The sequence below is a fragment of the Pteropus vampyrus genome, unplaced genomic scaffold (genome assembly GCF_000151845.1).
Source record: "Pteropus vampyrus isolate Shadow unplaced genomic scaffold, Pvam_2.0 Scaffold159, whole genome shotgun sequence".
Lineage (NCBI taxonomy): Eukaryota > Metazoa > Chordata > Mammalia > Chiroptera > Pteropodidae > Pteropus > Pteropus vampyrus.
This window is the reverse complement of record NW_011888940.1, coordinates 1,051,249-1,076,621: the sequence shown is the minus strand read 5'-3', so window position 1 is coordinate 1,076,621 and position 25,373 is coordinate 1,051,249. Positions and strand designations below refer to the sequence as shown.

At 36.6% G+C, this 25,373-nt stretch overlaps 1 protein-coding gene across 1 annotated transcript in view; it reads right to left on the bottom strand.

Moving 5' to 3' along the window:
- ADSS (adenylosuccinate synthase) overlaps window positions 1–25,373 on the bottom strand; it is a 39,573-nt gene that overhangs the window by 12,513 nt on the left and 1,687 nt on the right. The window contains exons 2-7 of the mRNA XM_023536566.1: window positions 16,272–16,374; window positions 15,351–15,419; window positions 13,379–13,429; window positions 2,684–2,750; window positions 2,302–2,409; window positions 1,812–1,893 (exon numbers count right to left, since the gene is read on the bottom strand). Of these exons, the coding sequence (XP_023392334.1) occupies window positions 1,812–1,893; window positions 2,302–2,409; window positions 2,684–2,750; window positions 13,379–13,429; window positions 15,351–15,419; window positions 16,272–16,374 (480 nt within the window). The remainder of the gene's footprint in view (window positions 1–1,811; window positions 1,894–2,301; window positions 2,410–2,683; window positions 2,751–13,378; window positions 13,430–15,350; window positions 15,420–16,271; window positions 16,375–25,373) is intronic.

Sequence of the window (25,373 nt, the reverse complement as noted above, 5' to 3'; positions counted from 1 at the left end):
ACTTCATAAACCAACTTTCAAGAAAATAAAAATAACTGAGTATATTACATTATGCTTGTATATTTTGTGAAGTATTTAAAAAGCTGCAATTTCTAATCCATGTAACCATGAGTTTTAAAAAATTTGCATCTCAAAATGTAATTCTCGAAATGTGGTAAGGACCACAGGGGACATTGCTAAGCATGCAAATATCGACGGCTGATTATAATATTCTTTTGCCATTGTATTGTCACAGTAAAATATCTCAGCAGTATTACCAAATACTATTTTACATAGCATTATAAAACTTTCTCAAAACATATTTAAAATGTGAATACTACTTAATTTTAGAATTCAATTAAAAATGTAATATAAGTAAGCCTTCTCCCAAGGCCTAGAGGATAATTGCAATAAAACCTAGTTGTGACTGTTTAAATATTCAGCCAGACTGTCACGGAAATTCCGAGTTCCGCTCACGCATTCGCCTGAGTGTGTTAACATCCTCTGTGGAAGGTACGGTCCCCTCCTGGCTCTAGTCTCCGATATCATGCTTATTCCTGTTTCAGTCCCTTTTTTTATGCCTGAAATGACCAAACCATTCACCACGTCCCTTGTCCCTTCAAGTCCCGGTTCAACATCTATCGCCTATTAAGACTCTTCTTGCCCGATTCTGTTCATTATTATTCATCTGCTTTGCATTTGCATAGAATATGCATAAAATAGAATTGGAAGCCCATATCCATACTTCAGTACATAAATATTTCCAAGTTGCCAGTAATAAATGAAAAATATTGGCTGCATGACAGAATGAAAAGAAAATGGCAGTCTATTCTAAGCAACAATCAATACACTGAAATCCAATTTAGAATGTTCTCTGGAGGTCATTTTTTTTTTTTTTCTTTTTTAGGAATTTTGTAGGTGGATAGACCTAAGGTCTGCCACCGTTCCAGAATGGCATATGAGGTTTGTAAATATCTATTCAGTTCTGAAATTGACATTCATACTTATTTATAGAAGAGGAGTGATAACCACATACACAGGAAGCAGTTCTGAAATTCACCAAAGCCTGTGGAGGAACAGGAGGGTGGAGAGGACTGGAGACCCGACTACTGACCAGCTCAGGCACCGCCGACACCTGACAGCTGCTAACTGTGGGCCTAATCGTGGGCCCGTGGCCTCGTCTGCCGCTTCAGGGTACGGTGCCAAAGAGACTGACCCTACGGGCTAGCGCTCCCAAACGCGCTGGTTAGCTTTCAGCGTCATCCCTCTCACCTGTCGCTTTGTTGATTACCTTCCACATTGCTATGAGTGATTTTTACATAATACAAATCTAATCTTTTTTCCATTCAAAATTATTCAAAAGGTTTTCATCATCTCCAAGATAAAAGCCAAACTCCCTATCATTGCAAATAAGACCAACATAAGACCCGTGATTTGGTCCCTACTTGTCTAACTTTATTTTCGGGGACTTTACTACCTGTTCCTTGCTCTCCACTCAATATTTTGTTTAAGCCACGTCATGGGAAGTTACTTAAACATTCCATATCCTTTTAGGTCCATATATTTTTAGGATTTAAAAAGGGCAAGAAATTCGTTTACCAGTTCTTATCTATAGTACTTTACACATATCTGTGAGGCACTTAATATACTATAAACTATTTAATGTATAACTTCTCAGACACAATGTAATTTCCATAAAGGAAATGAAAGACCATATGTTCTTCATTTTTATATTTTCAGTTCCTAATACTAAGCCTGCATGAATGAAAGATCTAGATGCCAATTTGGCAAAGTAGTTTTTAAAAGGACATTAAAAAGGTAAAAAGCATTACCTTGAGTTTTTGTAATTCACCTTCGATGTCTATTTCCAAAGTAGGGTATATGGATTTGTACTGGTTAGCCAGAACTTTGAACCTGAAAAATACAGAAAAATCAAGACGTTAGCTCTGTTTAAAAATATTCTGAATATCATTTGATTCAAATAATTTCTATAGATAAGTGATTTTAATAACAAATTAATCCCCAAACTTAGGTTACATTCTGAGAAATAAAATTTAATAAAGGAGATTAGTCATGTGGATAAATGACACATGAGATATCCCACCCCCCCCCCCCCCCTCCCCCCCCCCCCCCGGAAACATCTGCTTCTCAGCAAACCATTCCAAACTCCAACCCTTTCATATAATTTTGGCTGTCATATAATTCTTGGAGTGATGCTATGATAATACCATCATGTTACTTTTCATGAAGTTAATGTGCCCTGGGTTTTAAAAATTCAATAGATCCATTTGCTCCTCCCGTTCTGAAACACAACTGAGCTACCTCTCAGAGAAGCCATTGAAGTCAGAAACAAGATCGCACATCCTGAGTCCACTCCGGGCAGCTTTGGAAGAATAAACTGGGCCAATGCCCTTTTTTGTGGTACCCAAACTTAAAAATAAATCAAAACAAGCTTTGAGTTAGACAAGAAAGATGCAGTGCTTGCGGTCAGAGAGCACACAGAAGGACGTTACTATGACTATTTTCTATTTATGCTATTATTTCCTTTAAGTTTACTTATTTTACACGATCCTATTGATTTTCTCTGAAATCCAAACTGGATATTTTAATACTTATTTTTCTTCAACCTTGCCTAGAATTTAAACATAAGGGTCTAGATATGCTTCAACTGCACCAAAAACAAACGCGCAGACAAACGCCATACTTTTTTCCTGCTTGTTCTTGTCTCTGTTGTTCCTGGATACCATCAGCTGCTTGATGAAAATCAAATACTGAGGGGAAAAAAAACAATCACAGTTTCTGTTGAAAACAGAGATAACATAAGAAAGCAGAACATACTGCAATTAAAATTATCGAAGTTACAAATCCCTTCAGTCTAATTTCAATATGACAAATCAAATGGATACATTTTAAAAAGTGACAATAATAATGGAAGTGAAGGTTACAATGTCAACTGTTACATATGAAAATATGCCTGATTGTTCATTCCTGTTTTTTTGCAATCTATTCTACTTTAAAAATGAGTCAGTAAGAGGGTAATTTGGAAAAACCCTGCCCAACAAGTCTATAAAGCTCGGTTTACTAAAATATCCTCTTTTCTTCAAAATTGGACTCCAGAAATCTAGGGATTATCTTCACATCTCCCTGTCCCTCACTAATCCCAAGCTTCCATCATCCCTCACCAAAACTGGAGCCTCCAAACGAGTGGGCCTGGTTTCCACTCTTGCACATTTCGTACTTCATAATTTTGTAATGCAGCCAAAGCCATCTTTCCAAGACACAACTATGACGCCACCACTCCTGTGCCTTTAAAACTCAATGGCTTTCTGTTGCTGAAAAGAACAGGACAGAACTCCTTCACTTGCCTCCCCACACAGCCGGCCCTTTCGTCTCATTCTACGCCCTGCCCCGTCTGACCTCTGGTCATAAGGACATTTTGTTAAGTCCTTGGCTACAGGCATGTGCCTGTCCTTCCTAAATATGCCCCTTCCTATGCCTGCCCCACGCACTCACACTCTCTCTGCTACCAATACTTTATGAGGACTGGGACCATGTCAGTTTAGTTACTAGTTGACTTCCTATGCCTACGAGTTCTCAAATACTTACTGACTGAATAAATAGCTACTTTATGGAACAGGGAGGCCTAGAATTTTGGTCTCTGAACCTTTAACCAAGTCTTCTTGTTTTGATTGTTTCTAAACAGGCTTATGGCAAATAATTTACTACTGTAAAAGTCACCCTTTGAAATGTGTAATTTAGGCAACAAAAGCAAAAATAAATAAATGGGACTCTATCAAACTAAGGAACTTTTGCACAGTGAAGGAAATCACCAACAAAACAAAAGGCAACCTACCAAATGGGAGAAGGTATTGCAAGTGATATGCATAAGGGATTAATGTCCAAAATATATAAAGAATTGATACAACTCAACATCAGAAAAACAATCTGATTAAAAAATGGACAGAAGACCTGAATAGACATTTCTCCAAAAAAGACACACAAGTGGCCAACAGATATGAAAAGATGTTTAACATCACTGATCATCAGGAAAATGCAAATCAAAGCCAAGATGATATCACATCTGTCAGAATGGCTATCATCGATAAATCAAAAACAAACAAACAAACAAACAAACAAACAAGTGTTGGCGAGGATGTGGAGAAAAGGGAACCCTTGTGCACTATTGGAGGTAATATAAATTGGTACAGCCATTATGGAAAACAGTACAGAGGTTCCTCAAAAAATTAAAAATAGAATTACCATATAACCGAGTAATTCCATTTCTGGGCATTTATACAAAAACACTAATTTAAAAAGATCTCTGCACCCTATGTTCACTGCAGCATTATTTACAACAGCCAAGATACGGAAGCAACTTAGGTATCTATCAACAAATGAATGAATAAAGAAGATATGATATATACATATGTGTATTCACATACACACAATGGAATTCTTGCCATAAAAAACAACATGAATGGACCTAGAGGGTATAATGCTAAATGAAATAAGTCAGACAGAGAAAGACAAATACCATATAATTTCATTTATATGTGGAATCTGAAGGTCAAAACTAACAAGCAAGCAAAACCAAACAGAAACAGGCTCATAGATACAGACAACAAACCGATGGTTGCCAGAAGGGCGGGGTGAAAAGGTGAAGATTAAGAGGTATGAATTTCCAGTTATAAAATAAATAAATCACAGGGATGTAATGTACAGCATAGGTAATATAGTCAATAATATCATAATAAATGTATGGTGACCGGAGGTTACTAGAATTATTGTAGTGATCACTTCGTAAGGTATATCAGATGTTCAACCACCATGTTGTACACCTGACACTAATTTCATAACTATACCCTAATTAAAAAATTTACGAAGCAAAACAAAAAAATTAAGTGTGTAACTTAATCATTTTTAGTATATTTATCCATGGCAATTTCATTAACGGTTGCTACTATTTCCAAAAAAATAAGTTGAAATGTGTAAGTGTTAAACAGAATAACTGATATAAGGTTCCTGGAACGAGGGTGGTGGTATCTGTAAAAGAACTATTTAGAAGTATTATAAGACTAATATTGTAGTTACAGATGGTGAAGCTAGAAAAATTCCAGAAAACTTGACCTAAAACTACCCTCTGATTAACTCTAGCTCTATGCCAGATGTCAAGGAGCCTACCGCCTGTGTTTTTCTACGAGTTTTATGGTTTCAGGTCTTACATTCAAGTCTTTGATCTCACTGAGTTACTTTTTATGTATGGTGTAAGGGAGTGATCTAATTGCAATCTTTTGCATGTGGCTGCCCAGTTTTCCCAACACCATTTATTGAACAGACTGTCCTTTCCCTACTGTATATTCTTGGCCACTTATTCATAAATTAATTGACTATATATGTGTGGGTCGATTTCAAACCTCTCTATTCCAATCCATTGATCTATGTGTCTGTTTTTATACCAATACCATACTGTTTTGATTACTGAAGCTCTGTAACATGGTTTGAAATCAGGGACAATGATGCCTCCAGCTTTGTTCTTTTTCAAGATTGCTTTGGCTATTTGAGGTCTTTTGTAGTTCCATACAAATTTTTGGATTGTTCTATTTCTATGAAAAATGCCATTAGAATTTTGATTAGGATTACACTGATACTATAGACATTTTAACAATATTAATTCTTTCAATCTATGAGCACAAAATATCTTTCCATTTATTTGTGTCTTCTTTGATTTCTTTCATCAATGTCTCAGTTTTCAGGGTACTGGTCTTTTATCTACTTGATCAACAGAGTAGCTTTTCAGGGTACTAGGAAGGCTCTGTACAATAAAGTAGATGGTGATTAAAGGGGTAAATGTATATCTTTTTGTGTACCTTGCTATATTATGCAGTTTGTTTAAAATGTATACTCATTTCTAAGACATGGATTCTAGACCTTCACCAATAAATAGCTACCACAAATTATAGGGATGAGTTTGCTATCATACTCCTTTTTTGGTGCCCCGTCGATAGCCTTTCTTATCTACTTTTTCAGGGACCGGAATAGATCCCAAAAGATGTTTCATCAAACTCAGACTTTGCAAATCAGTTATGACAAGACTGAGATCTTGGAGTGTGCCACTTATTTTGAATAAAAGAGCATTTGCATTTCAATGTTTTCTTATCTATGTTTCAAGAAGTTACAAAGGCAAGTGGCAAACCACAATAAATGGCTGATGGAAAGCAAATGAACCATATTTTTCAGAAATTAATTTAGCACTTTGACACAGAGCTGTTTTCTTAGGTTTTTCTATACCTCAGGAAGCTGTTAGTGTAATCAGATGATCGCTTTTATAAAGCTTCATTGTGGCGTGGAGCCTTAATATCTCCACTATTACCATTTTTCAAAGAAGTCTTCGTCTGAAGTTCCTTTGAATATCTTTCCATTTTCCACATCTAAGATATTGAAGAAACAGTATCTTGGGGATTTGGTCTAATTTTTAAAATTAAAGGTAACTTTTCAGCTCCAGTAGTTAAGTTTTATTAATACAATCTTATTACTTACTTTTTATTATTACAGCTAAGTTTTATTAACACTATTCATCTTGTGCTGTATGGTATCCAGGGCAAGCCTCGGTACCTATAATACCTACTTTACTTGCTTCTCATACCTCCTCCCTCAAGTCTTTCTTTTTGTCAGTGCATTTTTGTTTGTTTGTTTTTAAATTGTAGCCATGTAACATGAGATCTAGCCTCTTAACAGATTTTTAAGTCAAAATATAGTATTGTTTTCTATAGCCTCAATGTTGTACAGCATATCTCGAGGACTTATTCATCTTTGATCTCATTCCGGTCTTTATTCAAATGCCATCTTCTCAGTGAAACTTCCTTGGCCACTTTATCTAAAATTATAGGTCCCATCCACCTTCTCCACCTGCCTGAACACTATCTGGCTTCTTTGTCTGATTTACTTTTCCTCTTCAGAACTTATCACAATACGCAGTGATACATTTACTACATTTTTATCTTGTTTACTATTGTCTTCTCTACTATACTATAAACTCCATTTTTATTTTTCTTTTCTACTACTAAATCGTCAGTGCCCAACACTGTACCTGGCACAGAGTAGACATTCAATATAAAGCAGATGAATCAAAGGACAGATACACTCAACAAACTGGATTGCAAATGTTTAAAAAAGTTTTTTTAGGTCTCAGCCATTTTCCAGGTCTCTCTCCCTCAATAAGTATCTCTTATATTACAAATTTTGCTATGAGAGTTAACGGGCCAGGACACAATTATAGTGTAATACACAGTTCCTTGCATCTTACTTAAATATGCTAATGTAAAGATCTGACCGACAACTAACTCATTTTTACATTTCTTTAAAAGAATATTGACTATTTAAAGCAAAAAACTTAATGTATTGTGGAATTTACAATAATAGAGACATAAAATGTATGACAATAACACCACAAAGGACAGAACAGAGAAATGAAAGCATTTTGTTGTTGTTGTAAGGACCTTACAACAAAACGTTATACAGGCATCCCTTGTTTTATTGTGCTTTTGCTTTATGGAGCTTTACAAACATTGTATTTTTTTTTTTAATTGAAGGCAAAACCCTCCAACAGCAAAAAGATTACAACTTGCTTTATTTCAATGATCACTTTATTATGGTGGTCTGGAACTGAACCCACAAATATCCAAGGTGTGCCTGTATTATTTTAAGGTAGATTATGACAATTTGAAGATGCATATTATAAATCGTAGAGCAGCTACAAAAATTGATAAAAGGTCTAGCTAGTAAGCTAATAGTAAAAATAATATTTAAAATAGTAAATGTAAAAAGCCTAGCTGAACATATCACACATAATGGAAGATATGAAGATACCACAACCAGACCGGTAGGAGGGGCAGGGACCGCAAAAGGGAGCTGGCCCCGCACCGGTGCATGGTGGCTGAGCATGGGCAGGAACAGTGCGGCTGCAGGGACCCCCTGAAGGAGCGAGGGACCCTGGCAGGCACAAAAGACATCTGGGAAAAAACCAGAGTTGTGTGGCACTGGAGCAAGGGCTGGCGGGACTGCCGCCACTGTCCCTTCATCAGCCCCATCCGGTGCTGTCTACAGGCCAGCGCATCTTGCTTCTGCTGAGCTCTCCGCCCACGCCACCAATTCTGAAGCTGCACTGGCCCAGTGAGATCAGCCGGTCTACCCACGTCTCCCTGAGACCCCACCCCATCCAACCCACAAATTGCCCACGGCAACCGCCTGAGCTCTCAGCAGGTGGCGGCAGGTGGCGCATTTGACAGCCATTAACACTACAGCTCACACAGCTGCATCGGGCATCCCAAGAGAGACTTCTGGTGGTGGGCAAAAAGCACCCTGAGCTGCAGTGTCTCTTGAATTCATCTCTGGGGTCTACAGGCCGGATGGATAGCAGTTGGCCTCGGTGTGATCTGAAACTTTTTGGAGGAGCCACAGACTCAAATCCAAATCTGCATGGGTCTGATATGATCAGCTCACTCCACCCCATGACTCCTCGAGGGCCCGCCCCACCCAGCTCACTACTACCCAAAGGCTCTTTCAGCTGCTGGGCCTAGCGGGCAGCCTCAGGCCTTGGGGTGCTCTGGAACTTTTGAATGCTGCCTCAGGCCCCGTACTGGGGTCAACCAGTACAATTCACACAGGTCTTTCCTGCTTGCCTCCAGATCCAGCCCAGGCAGTGAGCACCTCCTGCATGTCGCTTTGACGCTACCAGATAGCCCTGAGCAGTCAAAGGCAGTGGCTAACCTTGGCCAGTAAAAGGGTCTCTAACAAGTGGCCAAAGAACCAACACACAGAGGCTGGCGTCAGACCACAATAGAGCACCACCTGACTAGATCACCCCGCCCACCCACCAAGCAGCACACCCAAAGGGTGGTCTCAACAGGTTCAACAGTGAGCTAGGGTACGAATCTCACTCCATGGGGCCAGCTCCCCAAAACAGTTCCTCTAGGCATGGCCAATCCTCACAGCTAGTCAGCCCAGGGGTCAACCCCATCCGCTGACATGCTAACAGCAATCAAGGCTTAGCTACAGGAGAACACACACAATTCAGACAAGAAACACTCCCAGAGTTCCCAGCAAGGGCAATTAGGGAGACTGCACCACTGGGCCACACAGGGCACGTACCACGTAAGGCCACCAGGCCAAGAGTGGAAGACTAACAGATCTACCTAATACACAGAAATGAACAGAGAGGCAACTAAAATGAGAAATCATGTCACAAATGAAACAGGAGAAATCTCCAGAAAAAGAATTAAATGGAGACGAGCAACCTACTAGAGAAAGAGTTCAAAACACTGGTTATAAGGATGCTCGGTGAACTTAGGGGAATAATAGGTGATCTCAGTGAGGACTTCAACAGAGAGATAGTTAGCATAAAAAAGGACGGAGAAGCCATAAAAAAGAACCAATCGGAAATACGGAATACAATTACTGAAATGAAGAACACACTAGAAGAAATTTACAGTAGATTAGATGATGCAAAGGATCGAATTAGTAAATTAGAAGACAAGGTAGCAGAAAACATCCAATCAGAAAAGCAATAAATAAAAAAGAACTTCAAAAATGAGAAAAGTTTAAGAGACCTCTGGGACAACATCAAGTGAACCAATATTTGCATCATATGGGGTAGCAAAATTAAAAGAGAGCAAGGGATTGAGAACCTATGTGAAGAAATAACAACAGAAAACTTCCCCCACCAGGCAAAGGAATTAAACATACAGGTCCAGGAAGCGCAGAGTGCCAAGCAAGAGGAATCCAAACAGATCCTCGCCAAGACACATCATAATTAAAATGCCAAAAGTGAAAGACGATTGTAAAAGTAACAAAAGAAAAGCAGTTAGCTACCTACAAGGGAGCTCCCATAAGAATGTCAGCTCAATGATTTCTCAACAGAAACTCTGCTGGCCAGAAAGGAAATGACATTAAATAGTCAAAGTGATGGAAAACCAGGACCTACAAGTCAAAAGATACCTCGAGACAAATAAAAATGAACAGTATTCTACCCAGCAAAGCTATCATTTCGAATTGAAGGACAGATAAAGAGCTTCCCAGACAAGATAAAACTAAAGGAGTTCATCACCATCAAGCCAGTATTACAAAAAATGTTATAGGGAATTCTTTAAGTAGAGAAAAAAATTAAAAATACGAACAATAAAATGGCAATAAATATGTACCTATCCATAATCACCCTAAATGTAAATGGATTAAATGCTGCAACCAAAAGACATTGGGTAACTGAATGGATAAGAAAATAACGCCCTACATATGTTGCCCACTTCAGATCAAATGACACACACAAAATGAAAGTAAAGGAATAGAAATAATATTTCACGCAAATAGAAAAGAAAAAAACCTGGGATAGCAATACTTATATCACACATAATATACTTTAAAACAAAAGACATAATAAGAGACAAAGAAGGGCATTGCATAATATTAAAGGTATCAATACATCAAGAAGACATAACCCTAATAAATATATACACACCCAACACAGGAGCACCTACACATATAAAGCAATTATTGACCGACAAAGGAAGAGATCAACAGTAATACACTCATAGTAGGAGACTGTAACACCCCACTGAAACCAATGGAAATATCTTCCAGACAGAAAATCAACAAGAAACAGTGGCCTTAAATGACACACTAAACCAGATGGATTTAACTGATATTTTCAGAGCATTCCACCCCAAAGCAACAGAATATATTCTTCTCAAGTGCACATGGAACATTCTCCAGGACAGACCACATGTTAGGCCACAGGCAAGTCTCAATAATAAGACTGAAATAATATCAAGCGTCTTTTTTGACCACAACGGTATGAAACTGGAAATCATCTACAAGAAAAAAACTGGAAAATACACAAACATATAGAAGCTAAATAACATGCTACTAAATAATGAATGGGTTAACAATGCGATCAAGGAAGAAGTCAAAAGATACCTCGAGACAAATAAAAATGAAAACACAGCAACTCAAAAGTCTATGGTACACAGGCAAAGCAGTCCTAAGAGGGAAATTCACAGCAATACCGGCCTACGTCAAGAAACAAGAAAAATCTCAAATAAACAATCTAACCTTCCACTTAAAAGAACTAAAAAACAGAAGAGCAAACAAACGCAAAGAGAGTAGAAGGAAGAAAATAATAAAATCGGGGCAGAAATAAACAACATAGAGTCTAGGAAAACAATACAGAAGATCAATGAAACCAAGAGTTGGTTCTTTGGAAGAATAAACCTTCAACCAGATTCATCAGTAAAAGAGAGAGGACCCAAATAAATAAAGTCAGAAATGAAAGAGAAGTAACTACGGACTCCACGGAAATACAAAAAATTGTAAGAAAACACTATGAGCAATTATATGCCAACAAATTAGACAACGTGGAAGAAATGGATACATGCCTAGAAACATACAATCTCCCAAGACTGAGTCAGGAAGAAACAGAAAATCTGAACCAACCGATTACCACCAACAAAATTGAATCAGTAATAAAAAAAACTCCCAAAAAACAAAGTCCTGGCCTGAATCTTACAGAACTGTCCCTCCAGGCCTACAGTAGGAGAATCCCTGAAATCTGAAGAGGTTTCATGATTCTCAGCAACTTTCCAGTCAGTTTTTTTTTTTAATGACACTATTTACTTCCTTTCATCATTTCAGAATTGATTGTACCAAAAATGCACTTTTATAAACTTTTAATAACACATATTGTAAAGCATATAGACATCGTTACACATATTACTACTAACATCTAAATTTTAGTCTGAGCTATCCTCTCTGGGCTTAGTCCTCTATCAGAAAAACTTTCCTTTAAGGATATATATTTATTTTAAAAAGGAAAAATCATTAATAAAGAAATATAATAAAACTATAAATAAAATTATAAAATTAATTCACATTTGTTATGGTTTAAACCACATTACTTTCTGATTACTCTGGTCCTTTGACCCCTCTACATCACTATTTTCTTTAGTTTTTGTAGTCTAAACTAGTAAAGTAACTTGCGGAACCACTGTGCTATGCCCAAGGATGCAAACTGTCAAGTGACAAACCCAAAACATAGTAATGAAGAAAGGTGGAGAATCCAGACACGATCTCAGTGCTATGTTTTTCCCAGCAGCTGATATCATCAGCATATGTTTATATCTGTAGCCAAACTATCTGAACATGTATATTAAGTGATAAGTTAATAAAAGGGTACATGCTAGGTATTATCCTATTTGTGCAATCCTAAATTGTGGTGCTCAGATTAAGATACTGAATTTCATATAGCAGATGACAAAGGACGATGATAAAGTTCTGAAGATAAGCAGTGGCTTTCATCATCTAACAGTGCTTCATTTTATCCACAAGACAGAGGCAGTGAATACCAAAAGGCCATATATAAAAACCATGAAGGGTAAAGAAGTTAAAGATGACTCATGCTATCAGAATATAATATGTATCAGGTTAACAATTAGTGTAAGCAGATAAAAATACTATAAAAGTAATGCACAAAGCACTGTATTGCTTTCTATATTAACACTAGAATGATGATGTATGAAAGTACTCAGATAATATGTGACAGGCCGAGAATACGATTTTTTAAAATCAGAAACTTAAAAGAGCCAACAAAAATGACAGATTTACCACCTCTGCTTCCTTCCAAAGAGTTTCAGTTTGCTTATTTGGCTGACACTTTCTGAACTTTGATGTGGCTGCTTCTTAAATGAAGGTCAGTGTTAAAACTAGAGCAGCTATTGCCTCAGGAGACACACGTATTTAAGTAGAATTTAAAGGTTCGACCAATCATATAGATGTGTCTTATGTGGTTTGTAGTTCTTTCTTTTCTGGTTATTGTCTCTTAATCATGTCACTTGTAATTAACAATTCTATCACTTCAGAGACAGTATAGTAACAGAGAGGCTCAGATTTATTGGTGGCAGCTAAAATTAATTTTAGAATTCGGTTTGCTCTAAATAATGAATAAGGCTAATCTGAATGAAGTCTGAATCATTTGAAAACCAGTATTATTACATTCTAGGCATAGTCACTCTAAAGATCTGCCAGAAAGACCTACTTTTATGTGAATATTAACGTGTGGAAATAAATGCTCTCTGCATTTCAACACGGCTTATTTTTTAGAATTGCAGATGTCTTGTGAAATAGTGCTTATATTATTCATTTAAGTAGCTAACTCTTCCTTCAGAAATAGGTAAATTTTAGCCTAGCCCTTATTTAAAAAAAAAAAAATAGATTTTATGCATTTGGAACCCAATCATTACAATCTACCCTTAGTTTTCACTAAAATTCAAGACAAAATTGGCTACGAAATGCTTTTATTTTTTAAGTTTTTGATAAAATGATAGTTATAAAAAATGCATTATGCCCCCCTTACCAATATGAGCTCTGTCGGATATGATAAGCCTTTTTTCCCAGCCTTCCAGACCTAGAGAGAAGGGGCGGGGAAGATACATTTAATTGAACATTTTGTATAATAATTTTTAAATATTAATTTCTTTAGAAATACAGTGTTTACAAGTGTTTTTCACTTAAGTAATCACTTTTATATATTTTTTCTGCATAGGAAATGTTTAATAGAAATTTTCTCAATTGTCATTCATTACATATACAAACTCATTCACAAATTCTATCTTTCTAAATGTTTTGCTGTAAAAAGCTTCAAATTCAAGCCAGCTATAGCCACATAAAATACTTCTAGGAATCAAAAAAAGCAAATGGCAGGAAAAGAATATTTTTGTTGGAGGCGGAGGGAAGAGGAGTTAGATACAGAGCAGAGGGGGTATTTCCAGAAACAGGAGTGAATTTTGAGACTAGCACCCTTTCCCAAAAGACAATTATAAAAAGTGTGATTAAACAAAGTAACATAGAATGTTCTCACTAATTCCTGTCAAGTACTATCAATTACTGTAGTTAGCACACTGAATTGTAACCACACACACACACACACACACACACACACACACACACACACAATCTCTCCATTTATCTGTGAATGCCTGAGAGCAGAGACCATGAGTTTCATAGGATAGCCAGTCATCCAATAAATGTTCAAAAATAATTATTAAATGAGAAGATAACTGAAGCTAAATAGATATTTTTTAAAGACAGTACATCTTAATAAGCTATATGCGTTCTAAGAATAAGTCGCCATGCTCCAAACATTTTCAAAATTAATTTCAGATATTAAAAATTAGTTAATTTTGATAATATCCAAAGATTTTGAAAATTATTGCTTATAGATTAAAGAGCACCTCTTCCATAAAGTGCTAAAAGATAAACCAGAATATTAATCCTTCCCCTTGATAGGCCTTTTTGACATATAAATACAAACTCTGAAGTTAGCTTAGGGAATATTATAAAGAAAATACTACGCAGAAACACAGCGGAGTGGATTCAGCTGGATTAGATGGGCCAGAAGGGAAAGGAGTAGGACAGAGTTTTTAGAGGGTAAAGGAGAGCAGAGAGCAGCATGGGAACCTCGAGCTGACCAATTAGAAAAGCTGACACGTAAAAACGCAGGGAGGACAGCAGAGATGCTAGTGAGAAAGCATTCTGTGAAGTCAGATTAAGTCATCAGAAATGCTGGAGGATGGTGGCTACTTTTAACCCAGAACGATAAACTTTAATAAGGTAATAGAATTGAGTATTCTAAATACGAGCTAAGCTAAGAGGAAACTACACTAATGATTTTCCTCAATTGTGTGCTATTTGCATTGCTAAATTCCCCTCAAACCCTAGCAAGGTAGCCAAGTTGAACAGACTTCCAAAAATCTGAAAGAGGTAAGGAAAGGTAGGAAATCTAGAATCGTTTTTTGAGGAGATGGAAGACAACATCGCACAGAAGGCATTACTCTCATTTGGAGAGGGACCCAAACAACCCTCTTTCATCCCTGGGTTGTAGCCACCCACGGAACGCCACGTCCTCAAAGAAACAAGACCGACAGTGTGCAAAATGGGCTTCTGTGTCCCCCTGACTGTACTAGGCTAATTTTTGGTTTGGGCAGAAGGGAATGCTAATTTGAGCGCAAACGACAAGATGAATTCATAAATTTCCTAGTTCTGCCACCAAGATTTAGTAATTCTAGCTCCCTCAAGATAAAGTTTGTAGATGGCCAATGTGTAAAAAAGCCAAGACTTATACAATGACCTCATTATGTTTGTCTTTTGTTTACATACCGATTGTAATAAATAAAATTTAATAACTGACATTTAAAATCTTGTCCTACAATAACCAGCAATTTTAAAGTATAAGACAAAAATGTCAAGTTTGTCTGGCGTGCGATCTCAACAAAACTTTAAAAAAAAAATAACTGGTTACCGGGCAAAGCAGATTCATTTTTTCATACCTTTTCCTTTTTGAACATTTTTCTCTGCTTCTTCAAATAATCCAGGTAGGTGAATTACCACACCATTTCCTAAAGGAAAACAGACAAATCCCAACCTTAAACACCTGTACTTACAGACATACATAATGGTATTTAGAGAAATAGAGACATCTACAATAACCCTTTATCTAGAATAGTAGAGAGTGAGGGACTTTAATAGGACATTCTGATTTATCAGGGAATTACCATAGAAAGGATTCCAAGTTTTAAACACACAGTGGTATAATGTAAATACACAATATAACATAATACATAGAATATAAAAAATATATTAAAATTACAATGAATATTTATATAATATTTTAATATAAATAATATTTAATAATTTTATACAATGATTTTAAAGCTCTTTGAAACAAAGTGAAACTCATTTTGAAAGAAACTAGTTATGTAGTTTTAGACAAATTGAACCAGGTCACAGTAGACTCTAGATCAATGTCTTTCAAATTGGGGAATCACACCCTATTAATAGTCATAAAATAAATTTAGTGGGTTGTGATTAGAATTAAAAAAAAAAAACAAGAGTAGAAAATATCAGACTGCATCATATGTCACAAAGGTTCAGAATCAATTTATAAAACATAGACTTCTTGTTTTTCTTACTGTGCATCAGTGTTTGAAAAATTGATTTGATGATCTAATACTTTATAGAATTCAGATTGCCAATGATCACAGATAGATGCAAAGCATTCATTCCAAAACATATTAGTGTTAAAAGGTCTAAAAGAGTTGTAAAATAGCCAAAGTTAGGTATATTCCAGAAGGTGTCAAGGTCAAGACTGATCATTTGATTAGTGAAAGATGAAATCAGTTTAGATGATGAAAAATGAACACTACTATCAATGGGAGAAAAAATTCCCAGGTGGTTCAGTATATACTCACCAATGAACGCAGTAACATTTGGGTTAATTATCCCACTGGGTAAAAGATGGAAATCATATTCCACAGAATCTACGACAACTGTATGGCCGGCATTATTTCCTCCCTGAAATATAAGACAAGGGAAAACTGAACCTAACAATAGGAAACATATCTCCTTCCAAAGTGAATTAATGATTTCCTGCTAAAAGGTCAATGTAACTTAAGGAAACCTAAGTATTTGCCACGAATACTTATGCTTTACAGGCTTCACGGCAGAGCGGCTCCCCTCTCTGCCGCCCCATCTAGACTACGCCTGAGTGATTATCCCTGACAGGATCTGGAAATTGGAGAATCGGGTTTCTGGAAGATATATCTCTTATTAAAAGAGAAAAAAAAGTGAAAAAGTACAGGGAACCATTAGTTTGTTATTCTGTTTTTGGCACTATGTAGGATATGAAGCAATCTAATGAATTACCCATGATATTTTATCTAAGCAACAACAAAATCTCCAAAACAGAAAAGAATAATCCACCCAGTTACTCTAATGTAAATATTCACATAATTCTCACTGTTCTAAGGGTGTGTCAAGCAACTATGTGCCCTGAAATTTGTATTCTTACGTGGACTTATCAACTAGAAAATCTCCCACATAACTCCCTCAAATACTAGTTATCCTGAGACTCTGTTTTTTAAATTTATAAAAAGTCTTGTTAGTTTGGTTAGTGACAGATTCCTTGAATCTGCTCATCTCTGAATAAAGTAAAACACTGGGTCAAGGAACTTCTAAAGCTCAGAATCATATTGTGAATCCACAGTGAAACATTCATGACTAAATGATCGATTATAGCAAAATGTGAAGTCAAGTGATAAAAGTTAGGTCCAAAAGAGACTGAATATTAAGTGATGAAATATTTTTTTCTAATTTCTAAGCTTAAAAAGAATGGAAGGAAACACAAATTATTTATAGGTTTAAACTCCTATACAATATTCACAAAAATTTTAAAGTAAACCACAAGATAAGAATATATTTACAATAAATTAAAAGTTTAACAACATTCTTGTCGGACATTTAAAAATACCAATCAAAATGACTTCTCCTGAGAATGACTAGTTTAACTTGATCACAAGGCTATTTTTGACAAATGAATGTTACCAAATCGTCACCAATGATGAATTCACAAAAATGTTAGAAAAATAGGTTTTTCAAAAAAAGCAATGCCTGTTCACACTGTGTTTTGCCCTGTACAAAGTAAAGAATTCCTTGTTTGAAAACTAGTGTATGTCATTTATGCTTTAAAAAAAAAAAAAAAACATTTGACAGTGGTGGCCTGTAGTCTACAAGATGACAGGTGGGTGGCAAGACACAGGAAGACAGAAGCAGGAGAGGTAAGCGATACTTCCTTGGCTTGATACCACCAAGGGAACAGGTGTATATTTTTACTATTTATTTTTAATAGGAATCGTATGCATAGGCTACAAAGGCACAGCGGATGCACAGTACAAAGCGAAGTCTTTCTTACACTCCATCTCCTACCCTGCCCCAGTTCCCTGCTACGAGGCAACCAGTTACCACCAGTTTTTTGGGTCCTTCCTGAGGTAATTTTGCATATACAAACACATATTTATATATTGTTTTATTCTAGGTATACAAATGTTAGCAAACTATACACCTGGGCAGCCTGCCTTTTTTACTTAACAAATCTTAGAGCTCATTCCATAACCTTATAAACAGAACCATCTCAGTTTTAAAGCTGCTTCGCCTCTCCATATTGTTTTTTGTATGGGCACACAATTTATTAAACTGGTCCCGTAAGAGAGGCATTTGGTTGTTTCCAATCTTTTATCGTTATGAACAATATTACAATACACTTCCTGGTAATTTATTATTATTTCACACTTGGGCAAGTTTATCACCAATTCTGATAGAATCTGAATATATATATATGTGTGTGTGTGTATATATACATATATGTATACACACACACACACACACACATATCAAAAGAACATACTGGTCTTAGGTGTTTTAAAATAATTCACAGAACAAATCTCGCTTGATTTTTAGTTTTTCTTTATCCCTCTGACAAATGTTAGCCCTTTTTATCACAACTTTTTTATAATTTAGGAACCTTTCCTCAAACTTTAAAGAAAAATCTTTTCTGAGTCTGAAGCTCATTAAAATTTCTTTAGATCCTAGGAAAATGCTAATTTGCTATTATAATTATTTAATTCTAAATTGTTATAAATCACTAAATTTAATATATTTTTACTAAATCGTTATGAAGTATTGGTAACTTCGAGACAAACAACCAATAAAGCATTATTATTTAAACAAAACTAGTTTTTAAAAAAATCAATCATTTGTTTAATATTTTTTAAAAAAGCTATCTACACTGTAATTTTTGGAGTAGACCTTTAAAGTAAGTCAATGCACACAATCATTTTTCTAGATACACTAACATAACCATTTGATGAAATAATGATTAACTCGGTGGTACAGAACAATGTCCCTGCCGTATGACTAAAGCCTGCTCTCCTGGATAATATTTCACCAAGGCAGGCAGTAATAACGACAAGAACCACGACGGAGATGATGCTGATGTGTTTGCTTGAGGCGGGAGGTAGTGATCGGTTGTGAGAGACGACTTTAGGGGGATAAACTGGTATAATTCTTTAAGTTCCTTCAAGATCACCAGTGGTGGGTTAGGCTAGAACATTTCAGCTGCAAAAGGCTTGAACGGACATTTGAATCAACAGCTTGCTCACTCAAACATTAACCAACATTTTTTAATAACCTTATCTTATTAAGGTTAACTATATAGTTTAAATGTCATTTAAATTGTTTGATTATGAAAATATGGCCAGATGTACCCAGAATAACCCTAGATTATCCTGTTAAGGTACAGAGATGAGAAAGCGATTGGTCCGTAGTGCCTAAGGGAGGGGTGGGGTATGAAAGCTTCTAATCTCCGGCCTCCAGAGGAGCCTGAGGGAGCTTCCTGACATGGAAATCTTTTCGGGGAAACAAGTGTTAGTCCGGGGCCATATTTCCCAAAATGGGTCAGATGAAACTTCGCATTTGAAGTATTTGTACAAATTGTGTGGAACGTACAAAATTCACCTTGGGAGCTCGGGATACAAATGATACTGGTCCAGGGAGAGGTCATATGAATTAGTAGAGGGCAAAACAAAGAAAAATGGATGGCACTGCCCGCAGCACCTCACCCTTGGCCCACGCCCACCAAGGAACTATGAGCAGAGACTCTGAACTGTGCGTGCGCTTCCACGCTCGTGGGTTTCCACACTCGTGACAGAACTGCTTCTCACATGGGCAACTCCATGTGCTGGGCACCAGGATATGCGGCAAGGACACAAACTCACTGTGACATAGCATTTACACAGCCAGCTCCCTAAATTCACATCCTGCACTAATTTGATCATGTTTAATGATTCTTAGTTAGCGCTGGGAGGCCAGATAGGACTATATAAATGACGAGAGGTTGATATTTTTTTGTTCTACTTTTAACAGAGATATACTATTCCCTTCTCATTCCAAAATTTCCCCCAAACAAAGCCTGGTACGTTATACCCCCCAGATACAGTATTAATCACATATTCATATTAATAGTTACATGTAGCTACCTACCTCTTGCTGTTTTTCTCAATTCCCATAACACTTAAGATCCCAGTCACTCAAGTGGCACTTAACAAACACTTTTAATTACCAAAGTTGTGTTTTATATTACTTAACTTAAAAAAGAAAAACAGAACGTGTTTAATTAATTGGTAGACCAACAAAGAACTGTAAAATAGCAAGTCAGTTCAGTCCCTCTCCTCCCCACCCTTCCCCTTACTTTGCAAATCATAGGAATCACCCCCTCTGGCCATGGTAATTTGATCCAGCAGGGAAACCTAATCCAAGCCCGAACCAATCAAGCTCCTCTGTCTTGGGAATTTGATTTTGAATAGAGAGGAAGGCGGTGAGGAGTTAGAGAAGCCTGTCCCTTAAGGGAGCATCCTAAAATGAAAGGCTGCCGGTTCCGGCTGTTGAGTCCCCGGGGCTGCCTTTGTCTCCTGCCACTCTGAGGCCCGGCCATCAGGCTCTTCCCTCAAACAAATCCCCATTTTGCTTAAGACTGTCTCCTTCCTTTGCTTGCAAACAAAGAATCCACATGACTCACAAAACAAACTCACTGCGACGTCGTATGTATACAGCTGGCTCCCCAAATCCACATCCTGCACTAGTGATAACTAAATATAAAAATGATTAACTTCTAAATTTTAACATTTATGCTCTCAAGAACAAAACTCTAAAACACAGTACTGTAAGATACAAGTATGATATAATCGTATTTAGCTATTTTGTAACTATTCTCAGCTTTTCCATGTATGCTTTTGCTTCCTAATTTGATTTTAAGCTTAAAAAATTCAGAAGACAAGTGTCTTAATTTTTTTTTCCCCCACAGCTCCAAAGAACCAGAGGCTGTCAAGCCCAACTCTAGAATTAAAGCTTGGCTCAGGAAAGTGTAAGTTTCTAACTAAGAAGCTCCAAAGGTCCAGGGATATTTAAAAAAAAAAAAAAAAAAAAGTTTGTAAGAAAATGAAATGACATTTGTCTGCAAAAGTCACTCCTAATCCTTAACTTGTAAATTTGCTATTAAGTCTTCCTTCTCTCAAAATCACTCCCCCAACTAAGTGAGTTCCTGCTGTGACAGTGTTGTAAACCGGAAACGATGCTGTCTCTTTTCCGGTTTGGCAACAGTGGAGGCCCCAAGTGTAGAGGTTTGGCAATTTCATGCACGCAGCCCAGAGGCATTTCTCAGGCCACTGAAGCCTCTGAAATAGTCTAAGTGTCTTCTTTGTCCTTTTTGCTCTGAATACGTACATGAACATTGTACTGTAATCATGCAGCTCAAAATGAACACAATCACAAAGTCAAGAGTTTTTCCTACTATCCACTATGAATTAGAGCGGAGGGCAGCAATGCCTCAGGCCTCATGCCTTGGAACTATTCCCACAACCAATAAAAGGGTTCTTATTTCTTGTTTAGAGTCTTCAAGCTTCTTAGGAATCCAATAGTCTTTTGAGTCGATGCTGATTACCTGTGCCGCTCTCTTGGTAAAACGACTGTAAGACCCGTGTCTCTCTCTCATTTCACTATTGCCCAAACTAAAACACTTGTCAATCCACGGCAATAAATTATGAACAAGGATGACTGTTCTTTTGTGAAAACGTTCATATAACTGCAGGTAGCTTATGATTTCAAAGCAGACCAGGTTAAGTTACCACCAGTAAGTTGATCAAATAAAACTATTCAGCAGTAACCAGACACACTAGATAGGAAGAGAAAACATATACAGGGTGTCTGAATTTCTTTTTAGCAGAGACATCCAAGCACACTGCTCAGTTATCTTTTAAAGGCTTAAGATATCCACTTTACCTTATGTGATTATGGTGACCTTTCGGTTTCATATAAGAGATAAACATCTCAGGTACCTTGTATTTTTATACCTTAAATTACCTTTATGAAACGACTTCTGACAATGAAGGGAGAACGGCCATTGCCTTGGAGGGTCTTAGGGTCCTAATTAAGATGCTTTAGACCCTAATATACACACTAACTGAATGAGGGTCAGAGATGACCAGGGTCACAGATGGGAGGAGCAGACATGCAACCAAAAATACACGACCCAATGATGCTATGCAGTCTTTGTAAATGCTTGATAAAAATTCACTTAATCATTACATTTATGAATATTTTCTTTAAAATACACTGAAATTGAACTGCAGATGTCAAGTCAAAAAAGTCTTCTCTCACAAATAAAATCCTTTCTTTAAAAAGATTTTTAAAGCCTTGATACAGACAAAAATCCTGTTTTTGAAAATTTCATGAGAGAGAACTCCTGTTTTTAAAGAAGAATTTTATCATATTGAATTAAATATAATTAAAAGCTGGTTCAATCTAAAGAACCATCCCATCTTGGAGCCAGAGTAGTCATGAGACCTTTTCTCTATTATCTGTGTTTCAATCACTTTCACTAGGCAATACTGAAAACCTCCATGTTTCCTTTTCCACTGATGAAAGTATTATAATAGTCTCCAATCTTTACTTGTTAGCATGTAGCTCATTCACACTGATATTTGGTATCAAAATCTGACACAGTACCCAAGGGATAATATAGCTACATTTGTATCTAGTTACAGTGAGCAAGCTACTAAGTATATACCAATTTACTTTTTATTCTAGATTTGTTCTAGGCAACAGCTTTTTCCTAGAGATATTTGAAACTGTCCAACTAGTCCACTTGTTCCACCAAAATTTAAAACACAATAATATTGGTCAGACACCACTGAGATGATCTCATATGATTTAAAAATTAATTCCTCAAAAGTAGAGATGATGGTATTATATATATTAATAAAATAGGCTTAAATAATGGACAACTTGGGACATTCTCATTGACCAAACTTTAAGATCTACTGCCCACAGCAGAGAAAAACTGTTTGCTAGAAGTGCATGGCATTTAACTGAAATATGCTGAGGAATATTTACAATGAAAGATACAAATATCAGTTATCCATTTTCTCATAGACACAACTTTAATATAAACTTATTAAAGCCTTTAATATAAACTTATTAAAGCCTTTGAACATAATGGTACAATGTAAAAACTACTAAGTGACAAATGTTAATCCGAGAAATGCTAGAGATTCTGCCTTAAACTAATGCCCAGGCAATGAAATCGGCCAGGCGGGGGTAAAAGTAATTTACAGGAAAGGGTTAAACTAGTGACTTTAAAGAAATTTCTAGGGGTGATCAAGTCACCCGATAAATATTACTGAGTATTTCCTTCTTCTCTGCTTCACACAGTTCTATTTGCTCTGGAAGAAAAAAAAAAAAAGCACAAGTCCTCTTTTTCAGAAAATTTATATACTAGTAGGGGAAGCACAGTAATCCAAGAAAGCAAGACTTAACCACGCAGCAATGGACACTTGGTACTTGGGAAATACTATAAACTACGCATCTAAAAAGCAACCCTGATAGTAGACACAGAAATAGTAGCTGTTATAAACTGGAAGAATGGTTTACCTTAAATGCTGATTCTCTACCATCTCCAAAATAATGGGTAGTGGTTTGGGAGATAAACATTTTAGCTGTGTAAGGTCAGGACATTAAAAAACACTTAAGTCATTCCCCTTTTGCAATTTTTTCGATGATTTCAAAGAGAAAGCCTCAGTTTGCTGCCGTATCTCTTTACACTTCTTTATAACTTACAACTTAGTAGCTGGTTTCAAAGGCTTCAACAGATACTAGCCTCTAGCTACAAATTAACATGTTTTCCATTGAGTTTATTTTTATGGCAAGCTTTTATACATAGCAAGTGACAGGATATACTTTCCCTTTATACTTAATTTTAGTTAATATTTTCTCTTTAACTTTAAAACCCTGGCGGTTCAGGGGACATAAAAAAAGAGAATACTGTTGTTCAGAGGCAACTTCATGCCTGTCATTGTAACCAAGACTACCAAGCTTGCTTTCTCCAAGAACAATAAACAAGCCCTTGCTTAAGGCCCGGTACAAACTGCAATAGTTAAAACCTCTGTAGTTTCTACTCAACAAAATAAGGAAATAAAGTATAATAGTTTACTCTGAGAGGATTAGGCGGGGAAAACAGTAAAAGGCTTCCTAACAAAACTACTTTTGTGCTGCCAGAAAGGGGCCTTCCTATTCCCACACTTTAATCTTTCGAAAAACCTGCACTAGTACCCCTCTCTGTCCCAAGCCTGGCAATCCTTGTTTTAGTAAAAGTTATCCACTTGACTATAAGCTCCTTGTGGGCACGATCCCTGCCTTTTTCAGCTTTTTAACTCTGAGGCTAAGTAGTCCCCAGTAGATACTCATTATGTGATCGTATCCCCAGTGATACTCATTATGGGCCGGGAGCTGGTCCTATACATAATTCTTCTCTCTTTTTCTTAAAAGACATATTGATTTAAAATTAAGGCATCAGTAGTGGTTGTCTTTTGATGCAGGTCCTATACACTTATTTATGGATCTAAAGTATCTATCAAGTTATAAATAACTCCCTATAAATCCTGCTTCTGAAATATAGCCCTTAAGTGCTACGATGATAAAAATGCCACTAGCTTTGCATCTAGTCTTTCCAAAAAGGCATTTTATATATTAAAAATATATAGTTAAATGCAATGCCAGTTTTTCTTTTTAAAACTGTATTTTATATTGGAAAAAAATTCCTTATTTTATGATTCCACTGTTGAAACATGGATACATTATGTATATACCACTTCTGGAGAAACGATCTGTATAAAATTTGAGTTTATGGCATAAATGTTACAAAAAAATATTAAACTCTAACAAAGTACATATTTTCAATAATATACAAAATTTGAATTGTCAAACAAGGCAACTGAAGCTCAAATGTTGACTATTTCCAGCTCTCTATACACAGCATTCCATATTCTTCAGTTTTGTAAGCCAGAAGAACTTCATTAAGTGGATGTCAGCTTGCTAGGACTGACCAAATGGTATAAAGTCACCAAGGTGCATTACAGGAGATACGCTTAAATCTATTCATTACTCATCTACTTGAACAAGACCAAGAAGAATCCTTCTAATGTTGAGCACTTAAAAGGTGCTGGAATATAAAGATTTTAGAATTATAGAAGGAAGGTAGTAAGACAAAAGTTTACAGGTAAGGTAAGCCAAACAAGTCTGCTCATGTTTCTCCTATATCTTTAGCTAACATTTTAAAGCCAAACTTGGTTCCTTCTCAATCACTTCTCTCTTAGACTTTCCAAGGGCATCGGAGCAGACTGGTCCAAGACCTCCTTCAAGACTGCTTTCGCAGTAACATAGCAATACGTCCAATCTACAAACTCATTCCACTATTTTTCAAAGGGCTATTAAAATTGAGGAACTTTCCTAATAAATGCTATAATGATTACATCCCCAAATCTTGTCATAACCCATAATGTAGCTCAGCGTGAGCACTACTATCTCCAGGTAAGGAAGACAGTCAGGAATGACACAGTGAAGTACACAAACAGGCCTCAGCCTCTCTCCCCTTCTGCTGGGGAAGAGTCAGGTCTTCTCAGACTTCT